The sequence below is a fragment of the Mesocricetus auratus genome, unplaced genomic scaffold, assembly GCF_017639785.1.
Source record: "Mesocricetus auratus isolate SY011 unplaced genomic scaffold, BCM_Maur_2.0 Super-Scaffold_100019, whole genome shotgun sequence".
NCBI lineage: Eukaryota > Metazoa > Chordata > Mammalia > Rodentia > Cricetidae > Mesocricetus > Mesocricetus auratus.
In genome coordinates, this window is record NW_024429200.1 from 36,524,692 (window position 1) to 36,539,981 (window position 15,290).

Consider the following 15,290-nt stretch of genomic DNA (forward strand, 5'->3'; position numbering starts at 1 on the left):
AGTACCCTTTGCTTTCATTTATTCGATAAATTCAGGCGTCTTGATCACGACCCATTAACGCTCTTAAAAAAATGTTTTATTGACTTGCAGGCTGAGGTGGTGACCGGGTTAGTAAACTTCTTCTGAAGGAAGCTTATGGGCCTGAGCTTGATCCCCGGTACCCACATAAAAAGACAGGTGGGTTAGGGCTGGAGAGAAGACTAGAGTCGGTATTAGCACCTACTCAGTCTATGAAACGTTCTCTGAACGTTATCACTTGACATGCTTCCTAACTTTCGAATACAGTGCTCCTGAGCCCCCAAAAGAATTGGATCTAAGAAATTCCTGTACTAAGAGCATTCAGACAGGAAAAAAGCTGAAATAGCAACTTGGATGCGAGAGATTAACTTGTCAGTGATTTATTTTACTTACTTGGGCCAATGTAGTAGGGCTGTGCGGGGGTCTGTGTGAGGGGTCTATGAGTTAGTAGGCCAGTTGGGTTAGAGATTAGCAATATACAGAAGTATTCCCATCAATTTTTGCTCAGAAGGTACAACACTATAATTAAAAATTATTACACTTTTGTATGACACAGTCGGGTCATACCAAAGACATTTATGTCTTTTCTGGATTAGCATAGATTTTACTTACTTATTTGCATAATGAACAAGCAACTCAACACACCTTCCTGACATTTAAAATAGTGTATACTAGCACAGGTGTTTCCAAAGACTGTTACTGGGGGTGGCATTGAATACCACTTTCATTAGGAACAATTACTAAAATAATCTATATCTTTTCCTCTGTGAACTTTGGCTGGAGGAACTGAACACACATAAATCTAGATTTGAAACACTACAAACTAGTAATTCTCTGGGAGAGTCATTAGCAAAAGCAGACATAATATTTACATGGAAAAGAGACTTTGATTACTTTGAAAGGATAAGCCTGAATATTGGCTGTGACTGCTGAAGTTCCCTGGGACACAAACCCAAGGAATGAGGGAAATAATTGGTCCTGAAACAATTGGTACTGGTTACAGGTAAATAAAGGTTTTATTGAGTTGACAGACTGCATCTTTGGTAGTGTTTTGTTTTGTGTGTCATATTTGCATACATGTTCATGTGTGTATGAACACACATGTGTGTGCGTATATGAACATGTGTGTGGAGGCTAGAGGTTGGCATTGGGGGGTGGGTCTTCCTCAATCTCTGTCCACCTTTTTTGCTTTGACGGTCTTTCCCTGAACTTGGGCTTACCAATTAGTCTAGACTGGCTTCACCCTCCTGTCCAAGTTGCTCCAGGTCCTAATCAACACGTCTGGATTTTTACATGGATGCTGGGAATTCAGTTTCAGGCCCTCAAGCTTTCATGGCACGCACTTCACTGACTGAGCTATCTCTCTAGCCCATTTTTGGGGGGTGGAGGTGGGGGTGTTCTTCCACATGCTATGTAGTCCAGACTGACCTCAAGCCTAAGGCGCTTCCACCCACAGCCTCCTAAATACTGAGATTACAGGTGTGAGCCACCTCACCTAACACAACATATCATTTCGGCTTGGACTTTAAAAGTGATGCACTTTCTTGTGTTTTCTCAGAAACTAGTGATTAAGATTGCAGATACCTACGTGATTTGGAGACACTTGGTCTATGCTGAGCATTGAGAGATCACCCCAGTGTGGCATTCTAGAAAGTCCTCGGAGTAAATGGTACAGTGGTTCTAATAGTAGATAAAAGAATTATGCTCTATGGAGGAGGTAGAGGTTCTGTGACCTGCCCATCACAGGGTTTCAGGGGCTCAGCAGGAGGTTGGAGTTTTAATTCTATGGTTTATTTCCCACTACTCACACCTGACTACATAGGCAGTAAATTCTTTTTCTTTCCTTTCTATTTATTCTTCTCTTACGAAATACATCCTGATCAGCCTCTCCTTCCTCTCCTTCTCCCAATTCCTGTCCCACCTGTCCTTTCCCCCAGATCCACTAATCATCCATTCCCCTTCAGAAAAAAAACAGGCCTCCCAGAGATATCAACTAAAGAAAACATAGCAAATTACAGTAAGACTAGGCCTGAACCCTCATATCAAGGCTGAACTAGGCAATCCAGCAGGAGGAAAAGGGTCCCAAGAGCAGGCAAAAAGAGTCAGAGATACCCCCACTCTCACTGTTAAGAGTCCTACAGTTCACAAGTTAAATAACTGCAGCATATATGCAAAACCTATAGAGGATCCATGAGTGTAAGAAGGAAATATAGTTAACATGACTTAGTTAGCTGGTGTTGGTTCAAGTTTCTATGTTTAAGCACAGCACAATTTTAGGAAAATGTTTCATGATACTAATTAAGTCTATTCCACATGTACAACAAAGGTTAAGATGTGTCTACACTGACACTCTTTACAAAGTATACATGGCCTTGTCCATAAAGATGGGTTCTGTTGATTCGGAAACAATGCTTAAGATAAGCATCTAGGGAGAATGGCTGGGGCAAATGTAGTAGCCTATGGGAGTCAAGATCAGCCTGGCCCTACAGATAACAGAAGTTACCTAGGCTGTTGTAGAGCACAAAGTGATATCTCCCATAAGGATGAGTTGTACGGACTGAGAAGCAATGCTTAAGATCAAGGAAGGGTTTGGGATAAACAGGCATAATAGTCTGGGGAATTCGAGCAAGGGCTGGCCCTATGGATAGCAAAGATCACCAGGTTGCTAGCTGCAGAGGAGATAATTCTGTGTGTTAAACGTTCCTGGTTTCTCTAGTGCTAATGTGTGACACAAGGACCTTGTACCCTCTACAGGCTTCATGTAGTGGCATGTGCTTATTTCTATTCCCCACAGAGTGCAGAAGCAACTCCTCTGCAGGTACCTTGGAGCAGTGGTTCTCAACCCGTGGCTTGGGGGTCACCACAACATGAGGAGCTGTATTAGAGGGTCACTGCCTTGGAGTATAGCAGCATTTGCTGCAGCACCGATAGGAATTACTACTCAAAGAAGATGTCGGGCATCAACTCACGAGGTGAGAGAGATGAGTAACACCAGAGTTCCCATTGCTGAGTCCCATTCGCCAGGATCTCACCTCCTTCACTCTTCTCTCCTATGGTCCCACCTTTTAAAAATACTACTTTTTCCTTGTAATAAATTTTAAATTTAAATGCAGTTATGTCACTTCTCCCTTACATTTTTCCCTCTAACTCCTCCCAAGTACCCCCTCACTCTGTCCCAGATTGATGGTATCTTTTTCTCTGATTATTATTGTTACATATAAATTACATATATATTACATATATAACAGTGTATTATGCACACATATATGCACAAACATTTAAATTCAACAGCTGTTTCTGTTGTTTATGTCTATATAATTTCAGGACTGACCAGTTTGGGGGCTCATCCTTGGAAAGGCTAATTCTCTCTCTCTCTCTCTCTCTCTCTCTCTCTCTCTCTCTCTCTCTCTCTCTCTCTCTCTCTGTGTGTGTGTGTGTGTGTGTGTGTGTGTCTATCTCTCGGTCTCTGTGTGTGTGTCTATCTCTTGGTCTCTGTGTGTGTGTCTATCTCTCGGTCTCTGTGTGTGTGTCTGTCTCTGTGTCTCTGTGTCTCTGTCTCTGTGTCTCTTTCTCCCTCTGTCTTTTTTTCTCTGTCTCTCTCTCTCTCTCTGTAGTCATTATTTACCTATGAGATTGGGTCCCATGAGATTTTCCCCTTCCCACACTAACACAGCTATTGATATTGGTATTGATATTAATATTGTTTAGGTCTTGTTTATGCACCCATTGCCGGGAGACACAACCTCACATCAGACTTCCTGGACCTCTGGCTCTCACACTCTTTCTCCTCTTCCATGATGTCTCATGAACCTTTGGTGCAGCATTTTTGTGTTGTAGATGTTTCCAATGGGATTGAGCTCCCCACGATCGTTGGTCTCTGTAATACGTCTAGTTGTGGTTTTCTATAATGTCTCTTTTTCCTGTAAAGAGAGGCTTCTTTGATGAGTGGTGATTGCACTTACTTGTGGAATAAACATGATCTATAATGTAGTTAGGAATTACGTTGATCTAGTAAAGTGCCAGAGTAGTAGGATCTCTTTGAAGATACATGACCCCCGTTGTTCTGGGTGGTTGACTAGATTTCCAATACCAAGCATGATCTCCCTTCTATTGAATGCCTTCAGTCCGGTCTGACAGCTGCTGGCTCCACCAAAATGTGAGTGCCACTATTGCACCTTTAGGGATACCTTGGCGTGATGGTCATTGCTGTGGTTCACAGCCATCACAACTTGATACAATTACTGACTGCATCATTCCCTTGGTAGCTTGCATAATGCTTTCTATTATACTGGCAATTAAGTTTCAGCATATGAATTGGGGAAATATATTCAAACCATAGCACACAATGGAAGAGATTCAATCTGGAGTTAGGGGAAGGGTTCAACTGCATCATACAGACAACTTAGTACATATGAAATGTGAGAGAAAATTGTCATGATGCTGTGTGTACATAAACTGTTAAAACAGAAATAAATGTCTCTGAAGGCCTTAAAATTTCACACTAATGGGAAAAACTAAGCCAACTTCCTTGGGTGGGTATTAGTTTCATTGTGTGGTATAATTTGCAGGATTTTACATTTTGCATGATTTATGTGTTACATAGTTCACTAATTAAAACTCTCAAGATAAAAACAGGTGTATAAAACGTATCACAGGCTGGTTTCAAAGGAGATGATGACATTTTGTTGCCTGGTGATTACAGGCTGCAGAGGATCCACAGGCCATGTGTATCCTCATCCTGTATGTTAGAGGGGTGGGACTCTGCAATTAAATTTCTACTTGGTTTACTCACCTGCAGAATGAAAGGTAACAGAGTCCATAAATCACACAGTTGATGGTCTTAAGTGAATAATACATGTAAGAATGTAAATTACTGCTACATCTAAGAAATGTCTGTGTAATGTAGACTATGAGGTTGGTGATAATTTCTTTTGACCAAACTGCTAACAATTATAATAACTCATTAGTTATAATCTTGACATGTAAACAAACAAATCACATTAACTGCATTTGGGAGGGGGAAACATGTAATTAACTCAGGTTGACTGTTTACCCCAACAAATCAGAATCACTGGGGACTGGACGGAGGTAATGAGTGGAACCTAGGAGACTGAGCTTCAGAGGAAGATAGCTGAGGCAGAGATTCCTACTGACTTTTCTCCCTTTGGCCAGGGTGGGTGAGGGTTGGTCAGTGTATGCCCTCCACTGTAGGTAGGCCTTCTGGACTTTCTATGCTGTAACTATCTTCTGGTAAGATATTCTTGCTTCCCACTCTCATTCTTTGCCTCAGAGTAGTGTCCTCTTTGCCTGCATTGTACTTTTTCACAACCTCGATATCTGTCATCTTTCTAAGAACCAGCCAACATGTCATCTCCTCCTCCGCAACTGTAAATGGCTATTCTTTCTTACAACTTTTCCTTCTTTCTCCCTTACAAATACACTGTGCACATTGTCTCCTCCAACTATACAGGAAAGGAATATATCTTTTCTGTATTTCTTTTGCCTCCTCACTCTCTGTACATGGTAAACAGGCACTAAGTCTAACGAATGGGTTAGTAAAAAGTTCCAGAGAGGACAAGTTTCCCTCCTTCTCTACAAATCCCAGAGAAGAAGGTCTCATGGTAGCTACTCATCTGGTCATGTATCTTCTCTCGCCAAACAGCCTGATTTAGGTCTTCCCGGGCTTCCCACTGATCTGTGACCATGGGGGAGGGAGCACAAAAGTCATCATGGTCTAGACTTTGCTAAAAATGAGCCTTACTCATCTGAAATAATGTTGCAGGACCTCTGGAGTTTTATGAGCATCTTCCTCTTGCTGAGAAGAAAGTGATGGACAGCTTCCTCATGGACAGAGCCTCTTGCTCCACCACATGGAGTTGATTTGAAGACCCGACTGTAGGTCGCCTTGAGACTGGCCAGCCTGAGGATTGACAGAGTGGGCTTGACTTACCAGCCCTCTTCCTGATAGGAAGGTTCCACCCACTCCATGCTCCAACTGTCACTCTCTTAACTGTCACCCAGAAGCTTGCTTCTTAATCCTACCACCTGCCTGACTGTTCTTTGGATGGCTGCTGGCTCAGGAGTTAGGAGAGATTTCTGAGGACCAGGTGATAACCTCATTTGTGTTTCAGGGGCCAACCAAACACGCTTCCTTGAGGAAAACTCAATGCTTCAGATTTTAGTTGCTTTTGTCTTTGAGTGCTTTGAAAAAATCTTGTTGTCTCTCCTGATTTTTAGGACACTGTAGACACTAACTTGGTTGTTTGAGCATCTTTCAAGGACCTCTGCTTTACATGGAGAGTGCTTTCTCAGAGGAGCTCCAGGCTTTAACATAGAGGGAAATATTTCTTTTTGTCTTCAAAATGTAAATATACTATTACTGTTATTATTTGGAATGAATGGCCACTGTAAAAATTCATTCAAGTCAAGTATATTCCCAACTCAGTTGTATCAGAATAATAGTCAGTCCTGTTTGTAGTATTTCTTTCCAGAGAAGGGGGTGAAATAGTAATTCAGTCTTCTTAAACATTATTCTCAAATTTTGCTTTGTAAATTCAAAACTGTATCATAGTGAACTTCACATTGGTTCATGTATATGTGTATGTTTTTGTGTCTGAACCAAAATTAATTGAACTACTTCCCTGTGTGTGAATAATGGGCTGTGGGAAAATTTTTGCCAGTTATAAGTAATGAATGATGTACTGAATCCTGCTTTACCTTTGCCTTAATGTGTTTATGGAATAAATTACCCCAGCTATAACTGTTGGGTCTAAAGTGCTACACATTTGGAATTCTGGTAGATATCACTAAATTATCTCTCCACAGAAAGCTTTGTATTGCTGTGAGATGCTGTACATCAAGTGTGACAATCTACTATACTTAGCTGACTTAATGCTTAGGACCCATGATTGTTTTAGAGTAACAGAAATATTTTAATTTTGCTTAAAATTAAGAAAAGATTATGAACATAATAATGCATAACTTACAATGAACCCACTTTGGCTTATATCAATATTTCTACCTATAAGAAAATGTCATTTTAAATAAGAATATATTTAAGTTTATAATTATTTAAATTAAATATATTTACTCTTTTGTGGAAGAGGGAACTCAGTAGAAGAAACAGTTCATGATAGTCATAATGTGCCTCCAGGTTATCTATTTCTTTGTAGCCTTATGATCGTGAAAATCATCTTTTTCATGCAAAAAAAGACACTTAACTACTATTTTATTTGCAGTTTTTTTGATTGTTTTGTGAGGTGTTATCTCCTGAGGCTCACTGGCTACTTAGATTTTTTTTTATGAATTGGTTGTTTGTGTTCATTTCTCACCATTGGGTTGCCAATATTTACCTTTCTGCAGTATAATAAACATTGCAAATATTTTACCATTTTATATCATACTTATGGAATTTTCTACAATCTGAAGTGTTCTGTAACTCTTTTTATGGTATCATTCTTATAAAAAGGTTATCCAAACATCCCTTGTATTTGCTAATAAAGTATCTATGAGTATCATTATATATGACAATATTTTCAGTTCACGTGTGTATTAGTTACTTTTCCTGTGGTAAAACACCACAACCAAGGCAACCTATAAAAGAAAGTGTTCAACTGGTATTATGGTTTCCAAAGGTCAGAGTCCTTGATGGCAGAACAAAGGCATGGCGGGCTGGAGCAGCCGGCCGCCCGCCCGAGAGCTCACACCCTGATCCACAGCAGGAGTCAGAGAGCAAACACAGGGAATTGGAATGGAAAGAGTCCTTTGAAGCTTCAATGTCCATTCAGAGTGGCCCTTCCCTTACAGTCCATGACTCCTAATCCTTCCCAAACAGTTCCACCCATTTTGGACCAAGTATTCAAACATCTAAGTCAGTGCGGGGGGGCAGCCTCACTCAGACCACCACAACCTGTAACACATCTTTGAATGACACAGAAAATAGTCTCACCTTTATCAAGTATTACAATCTCATATATACATCAATCTGTTCCTTGAATCTCTTCCATCCATCCCATTGACCCATTTATTTACTGCTACACTGGCACTATAGTTTTAATCATATAGCTTTATATTCTATGTATCTGATATGCATATATGTATATACATTTTGATTTCTGCTAAAGTAAATCACTGCTACATTTCCTAAAGTCCTCTTTCAAATTTGTTTTTTATTTATGCCAATGAACTTTAGCGTTACTAGGAAACTCTACTGAATTTCGTAAACTTCAGAGATTAATTGGAGGAAAAAGGACATCTTTATTAAATGTCATCTGCTTCTCCAGGAACCTGGCAATTTTTGGAACTTCCTGTTTACACCATTCTGGATTAACCATCTGTCTACCCTGGCTTTGCCATCTTAGTTTCCTTTTCTTGCTCCATCATATCCCTTGTGAGACAAGAAGCAGGCGGCAGTAGAGGGCACATGCTTGAAATCTTCCAACTTAGCTGGGTGTGGTAGCACACGCCATTAATCCCAGCACTTGGGAGGCAGAGGCAGGTGGATCTTTGAGTTCAATGCTAGCCTGGTCTGCAGAGTGAGTTCCAGGATGACCAGGGCTATACAGAGAAACCCTGCGTTGAAAAACAGCAGCAACAGTCAACAGCAACACCAAAAACAAACAAAAAACAAAAGAAAGAAAAAAGGAATCCTCACCTGTGCCATGAGAGGAGTGGGAGAGCCTACCTTTGCCTTGGTTCACCATCTCGTGTGTTCCCGAGACTGGCCTCTTGGTTGCCAAGCACAACAAGCCATTCCCAACTTCCTCAGCCACCATTTCTGGTGCCTGCTTTCTTACTGGCTTCCTCTGCTCCTTTTTTACACTGTAGATAGAGGGGTCTTTCTAGTCAGATCCCCAACCCCCTGGCTTGTAGACCTCCATGCTTGCCCACCGCATTATTTTTCTGTTGCTGCTGATACAGCTTTGGGCAAACTTAGTGTCACAAAACATAGCAAACATGCGACCTCACAATTCTGTGGTCAGAAGTCCCATATCAGAGTCACAGGGCTAAAACCAAGGTGCCAACACGGCTGAGTTTTTTTCTGGAGACTCGGTGAGGAAATCTGTACTTTTCCAAGTACTCCAGGCCACCTATACTCTGCTCCAAGCTGCTTCTGGGATGTCTTCACAGCATTTGTCACAGTTTGATTTCCTTATTCTGTCCGTCGTGTTTTCCTCTCTTCAAAGTATGATCCCGAAACAAACAACTAAAATAAACTTCAAGATTTTTATTGAATCTGGAACCATCTTATCTCAATGTCCTTGTTTGCATCTGTAGTGTTTCTTTTAACAAGCATAGTAATGTTTCCAGAGTTCCTGGAGAGGGAGGTAGAGTCATTGGGGGACTATAATTCTTCCAGACTTACTGATGCTATTGAGAAACTCATGCCAGTTTCTTTAAATTGTTCCAGCCTCCCTCCTCCAAGGGACAAAATCCCACAACTCCAGTGTTTAATCTCAGCACACTATAAACTCCCCTATTCAGGAATACGAGCATCTTCGATTTCTGGAACCTATCTTCTATGCTTCCTCTGGTCCTGGTCCAGGCTGACTGCTCTATCTGAGTAAACCTTTCTCCATCTCTTCATCTGACCAAGTCGTATGACACTTTCAGCCTTGCCATATATGTCACATTCCCTGGGAATGTCTGAAGGCCTCTTCTACTCCCAGTCTTTTCCTCTGGGTATCATGTAGTATCTCACATCCTCCCATGTTCCCAGATTCCTTATATTGTTTTCGATATTGGCGTTCATCTGAATATTTTCCTTGAACTCCTTACTAAATGAATTAAAAGATTATTAATTCCATAATAGAAGGCAAATTATCTTTTCTCTACAACAGCGCTTCTTAACCTTCCTAATGCTGTAACCTTTTAATACAGGTCCTTGTGTTATGATGACCCCTGACCATAAAATAATTTTCATTGCTATTTCATAACTGTAATTTTGCTACTGTTACGAGTCCCAATGTAAATACTTTTTGGAGATAGAGGTTTGTTGAGGGGGTTGAGTCCCACAGGCTGAGAACCAGCCCTCTGCAGGATCCATCTTACAAGTAGTATCTGCTCATTCATCTAACAAGTATTTATTATGTGTTGATGTGAAATCCATGGACCCACAGTCATTAAAAAGAGGAAATAACCAGTTGAAAGTTATAAAGCTAGTTAGGTAATTGGGGCGTGGTCCTAAAGACATGAATGACAGGTCTTCTTTTTTCCAGGAAAATAGATTTTGAGATCAGTGAGCCAGTCAACTTTGGCTCTGGAGATCATCAATACCTCGTTCAGAAAGCAGCAATTAAAGGTGCCCCTTCTAAAGCGGGTCAGCCCTTCACATATTCATCCAGAGACATGCCCCAAGAAGCCATAAAACACCCACATTCCAGGAATAGAGATGGAGCGAATACCTACGCAGTACAAATTTCAGAGGACATTGTCACAAGTGATAGTGCTACAGCTTTACCCAGTCCCTTCGAAGACATGTCTGTCCGTAGAGGTAAGAGGATTGTACCGGGGCTTGGAAAGAAGCAACGCTTTCTTAAAATGTCTCCATGCGTGTGTGTGTGTGTGTGTGTGTGTGTGTGTGTGTGTGTGTGGTATGTGTGTGTGTGTGGTGTGTGTGTGTGTGGTGTGGTGTGTGGTGTGTGTGGTGTGTGTGTGTGTGTGGTGTGGTGTGTGTGTGTGTGTGGTGTGTGTGGTGTGTGGTGTGTGTGTGTGTGTGTGTGTGTGGTGTGTGGTATGTGGTATGTATGTGCGCACGAGTGTGGTAATTTAAAAGCTCAGTGCTGGAGAGAAAGACACCATGCAACAGAACTTGGGTGGAGGTTTTTTTTTTAATTGGAAGGGCAGAAGGGAGGAGGGCAAGTGATGCTCTTAGTGGCTGCAGGTCTTTAAACATTAATTAATGTTTAATGTCTAATTAATGTTTAATTAATTCAATGTCCCAGATGTTTATTCTGGGCTAAGACAGGAGTGCATTCATCAGGGAATGACAGAAATCTCAAAAAATGTGACATAAATAAATGAGAAGCTTTTCTCATGAAATATGGTGTTGGAGGGTAGGTAGCTAAGGCCAACGCCATGAATTAATGTTTAAAGACCGAGGCCAATATTATGTGATTATATTGTATGTAGGCAAAACATTTCCTAATCAACAGTTAACTCACACTTCCTAAAAAATATGAATGTTGTTTGCCGTATGTTTATTATGGATCTCCGAATCTCTCCAACAACATCATGGAGATCTCTTACAACAACCCATGATGCATTTCAGAGTAAGAAAGAGCAGAGGAGCTACATAAAGGAGAAAGGGGCTTTTGGGAGCTCTAGTCTTTCAGGTTGGAAAGGCAAAGGGCCATAGACCAAGGGCCAAGGGCCAAGGGCAGGCAAAGGTTCTCACAGCTCCAAGAAGTCCCATTCACGAGAGGAGTCCCAAGAGTTCTCCAAAATGGACCTCTTGAGAGGATTCCCCAGAACTAGGTTACTGCAAGAGCGTCATCCACCTGCCGTCGATCCCACCTGAAGCACATGGGGGCTCTGTCTGTACTTTCTCTGTTGCACTGATTATTATGTCTCACAATATCTGGGTCAGAGCATGATGTAGCCAGGGCTGATGTGTGTCTTACTGGTCAGCAACCTAGATGCAACGACCTTCACAGTGCACGCAAGGGCAGGGGTTCCGCAGTTAGTCTGTACAACAAACAACTCTGGGAATGAAGAAGTTAGTGTCATATGGGAGATGTGGAAGCCATATTCAAAGAGGAAGAACTGAAACATATGGAGAAGCCCCCTCGCCAAGGTTAATGCTTTACACGGAGTTTTCCGGAGACAGGCGAGCCTTTCTCTGCCTTCACAAGCTGCACTGTGTATGAACTCATTAAGTTCACCCATTTTAAGTGTACAATGTTTTCAATAAATGTATAGTTTTGCAGCCAGCACCATAATCAATTTGGGATCACATTGTACTCGAAAATGCCATCCATCAGGAGTTACACCCATCTTCCTCTGCCTTGCCAGCTGCCAATCTACTGTAACCCTATGGACCTGCCTCTTAAGGCATTTCCTACAAGTGATGGCACAGAGCACATGCTCACTCGGAAATCTCCTTAAGGGTTTTAAGGTTCACCCACTCTGCAGTGCTAGTTCTAATTCATTGTTATGGCCATATACCATTCTGTTGCCTGGTAATAATACTACCTTCTATACGATGTATTTATTATGGTGTTTGAATCCACTGGGTAAAGACCACAGATCCAATCCAACTTATGGTGAAATGAATTTATTATTACTGCGTGCCACGCAGAATGGGCTAGAGGAGGGGTTTTAAAGGTATAGACCACAATTTTCTCATTTTTCCGGAAAGCGCAGCTGCTCTAAAAGCTGCCTCACTCCCCACCCCCAGCTAGCAAGGAGCTCTCTTTCTCCCATGCTCACAGGATAGAGAAGCTGGTACACAGCCATAAGCGGGTTTACAAAAGCCAGAGCAAGCAAGCAGCTAATTATCTATCTCACAGTCATTTTGCAATTCTGAGGAGGGTGCAAGGAGCTTATCTTTTAGGAATTTAGGATGGGTCCCCAGCACAAAATGGAGTTTTTCCTTACCTGTCACATGTTTGTCAATTGATGTTTGGCTGTTTCTCCTTTTGGTTATTGTGACTAAGGCTGCAACCAATATCCACCAAGAGCGCTAGCAGATCTGAGCATGGCAAACAAGGTGTTGGCAGGCCTTGCCCTTGCCGTTGTAAGCATAGATTACGTCCCTAAAGCTAGGTACCTACCAAGGTCTATCCCTTATTTCTATACTTTCTTATACCAGGCTCATTCCTAAGGCCAGCTATCAAAGCAATCAAAATCCCTTCTGGCTAGCCTAACTAACCTGCCTCTGCACCCTAGTCAGTTCTAACACATCCCTTCCCTCTTTCTTTCACACCTGCAGTGTCTTTTGTGGCTGTTTTCTGCCTGCATCAGAAAGCAGCCACTTTCCCTTTCCTTCCCACTTAGTAAAGGGTCTCTGTGGAGACAGGCGTTGGGTGTGGTTTGTGCCTGATCCCAGGTCTGGGAGGGAGGGAGCACCTGCTGTGTGCAGGGCCTTTCAATTCATGTGCCAGTTTTATGTACTTCTCTTTGGGTTTGCACTTCTCTTGGATGGGATGAAGGATTGTTGATCAGCATCCCAAGCATGCTCACCTTTTGAGGCATGGCAAAACTGTTCCAAAACAGCTGCACCAGTTTTCATTCCCACCAATAATGTATGAGGTTTCTGGTTTTCCAACATCCTGGCCAACGCTGTTTATTGTATTTTTTTCTGACTTCAGACATCCTCATGAGTGTGAAGTAGTATTGCACAATACTTTTTTACTTAATTTGCTTTTTACTCTCCATTTATTGAAAATAGATTTTTCAATAAATATCATATTTCAATAAAATATCAAAATTACAGTTTCCCCTCTTTCTACTCCTCCCAGGTCCTCACCTCCCCTCACATCCGGATTCGCCCTCTGTCTCTCATTAGAAAACAAACAGGTTTCTAAGGGATAATAATAAAAATTCAACAAAATAAAAACATAATAATATAAAACTAAAACTATCACATTGGAGTTGGACAAGATAAACAGAAGGAAAAGAGAAGGCCCAAAAAATAGAGACCCACTTGCTCACAAAGGAATCCATAAAAACCATAAACTGGAAGCCGTAATATATATGCAGAGGGGCCTGGTGTAGAAAGGGCCATGTTCATTCTTCCTCAGTTTCTGTGAGTTCCTATCAGCTTTGATCATGTTAATTTAGACGGTCTTGTTTTGTGGGTGTCCTCCATCCCTTCTGGCTCTTACACTCTTTCCTTCCTCTCTTCCAAGGGGTTCCCTGAGCTCTGAGGGGAGGGATTTGATAGAGACATCCCATTTGGGGCTGCTTGTTCCAAGCTCACTCACCTTGCATAATGTCTGGTGGGGTTGGGGTGGGGTTGGGGGGATGGGGGTGGAGGGTGGAGTGGGGTCCATCTCTGTATTTGTTCTCATGTGCTGTAAGAGGAAGCTTCTCTGATGATGGCTGAGCAGGGACACTGACTTATGAGTGCAAAACAGGATGTGATTAGGAGGCATTTTTTAGAGCAGTAGTATTTGGTTTCTCTCCAGGTTCCTGGGCTATCTCCGGTTCTTGGTCTGCAAACAGTGTTGAGTAGGGGTTCCATCTCATGGAGTGAACCTTGGGTCAAATCAGCAAATTGGTTGGTTATTCCCACAAGCTTTGTGCCAACATTACACTAGCAAATCTTGCAGACAGAACAACATTGTAGATCAAAGGGATCGTGGCTCATTTTGTGTTTATGTGTCTCTTTTGGTAGTGTGCAGAATACCTTCCTGTACCAAAGATATTGGCAAATGGGGTGAAGGCTCTGTGTAGGCACCAGCTCAACTTCTCCATGTTCAGACTTGTGTAGGTGTTATCTTCAGCAATGAGACCTTGCTGTAAGTTTATGGAGAATAAACTATAATCTTAACATCAGCTTGGGGTGTTTGGGGGTTCCCATGAGACCCCTTTAACCAACAATTCAATTAGATGTAACCAAATCCTGGTACCGGAAGCTTCATTTGGTGACAAGATGGCCAACTGGGGCTCTGTCTCCACCATTATTTGGTGACTTCACTTAGATAGCCTTCTTATATCTTTATATTTTAGGAAGCTTCTACTGTATTAGGTTTTCATACTACCCCTCAAATGGCCCTTAATTTTACCTGGCTCTCCCTGTATTCCCTGCCTCACCCCTCTTTCATGTTCCAATTCGATCCTGCATTCCAGCTACACCCCCATCCATTCATATTCTTCCCTTCCCTAAGGATCTATTTGGATTCTTCTACATGCAACTATGCAATTTGACCAGAATCACTTGTTGAAAATACTGTCTAGTATGTATGTCTGGCTTCTTTATCAAAACTCAGGTGTCCATAGGTATGTGGATTTATGTCTGGATATTCAATTCGATTCCATTGATCAATGTTTCTGTATTTGTGCCAGTATCATATTGTTTTTATTACTATAACCATATAGTATAACTTGAAACCGGGAAGAGTGAGATCTCCTAATAAAAATAATTAAAAGTCCTCTTTTATTATTTGGGATTATTTTTGTGTTGGGTCCCAGTGCTGCACAAATAATGAGGAACAGACCACCTAAGTCTAGGAACTAGAAACAAACTTTATTCCAGTCACTATGGGGCACAAAAAAACTTCTAGTTTGTTGGGACCACAAACTATGTTAATCCTACTGATCCATGTGCA

The 15,290-nt window shown here is 41.7% G+C and overlaps 1 protein-coding gene across 1 annotated transcript in view; it reads left to right on the top strand.

Moving 5' to 3' along the window:
- The first annotated feature begins 1,573 nt into the window (after nucleotides 1-1,573).
- Nucleotides 1,574-15,290, top strand: part of LOC101826566 (protein lifeguard 2) — a 39,057-nt gene continuing 25,340 nt past the window's right edge. Inside the window, exons 1-4 of the mRNA XM_040728557.1 lie at nucleotides 1,574-1,687; nucleotides 2,813-2,990; nucleotides 5,801-6,125; nucleotides 10,236-10,510. Coding sequence (XP_040584491.1) covers nucleotides 10,366-10,510 — 145 coding nt within the window. The 5' untranslated portion in view covers nucleotides 1,574-1,687; nucleotides 2,813-2,990; nucleotides 5,801-6,125; nucleotides 10,236-10,365. The remainder of the gene's footprint in view (nucleotides 1,688-2,812; nucleotides 2,991-5,800; nucleotides 6,126-10,235; nucleotides 10,511-15,290) is intronic.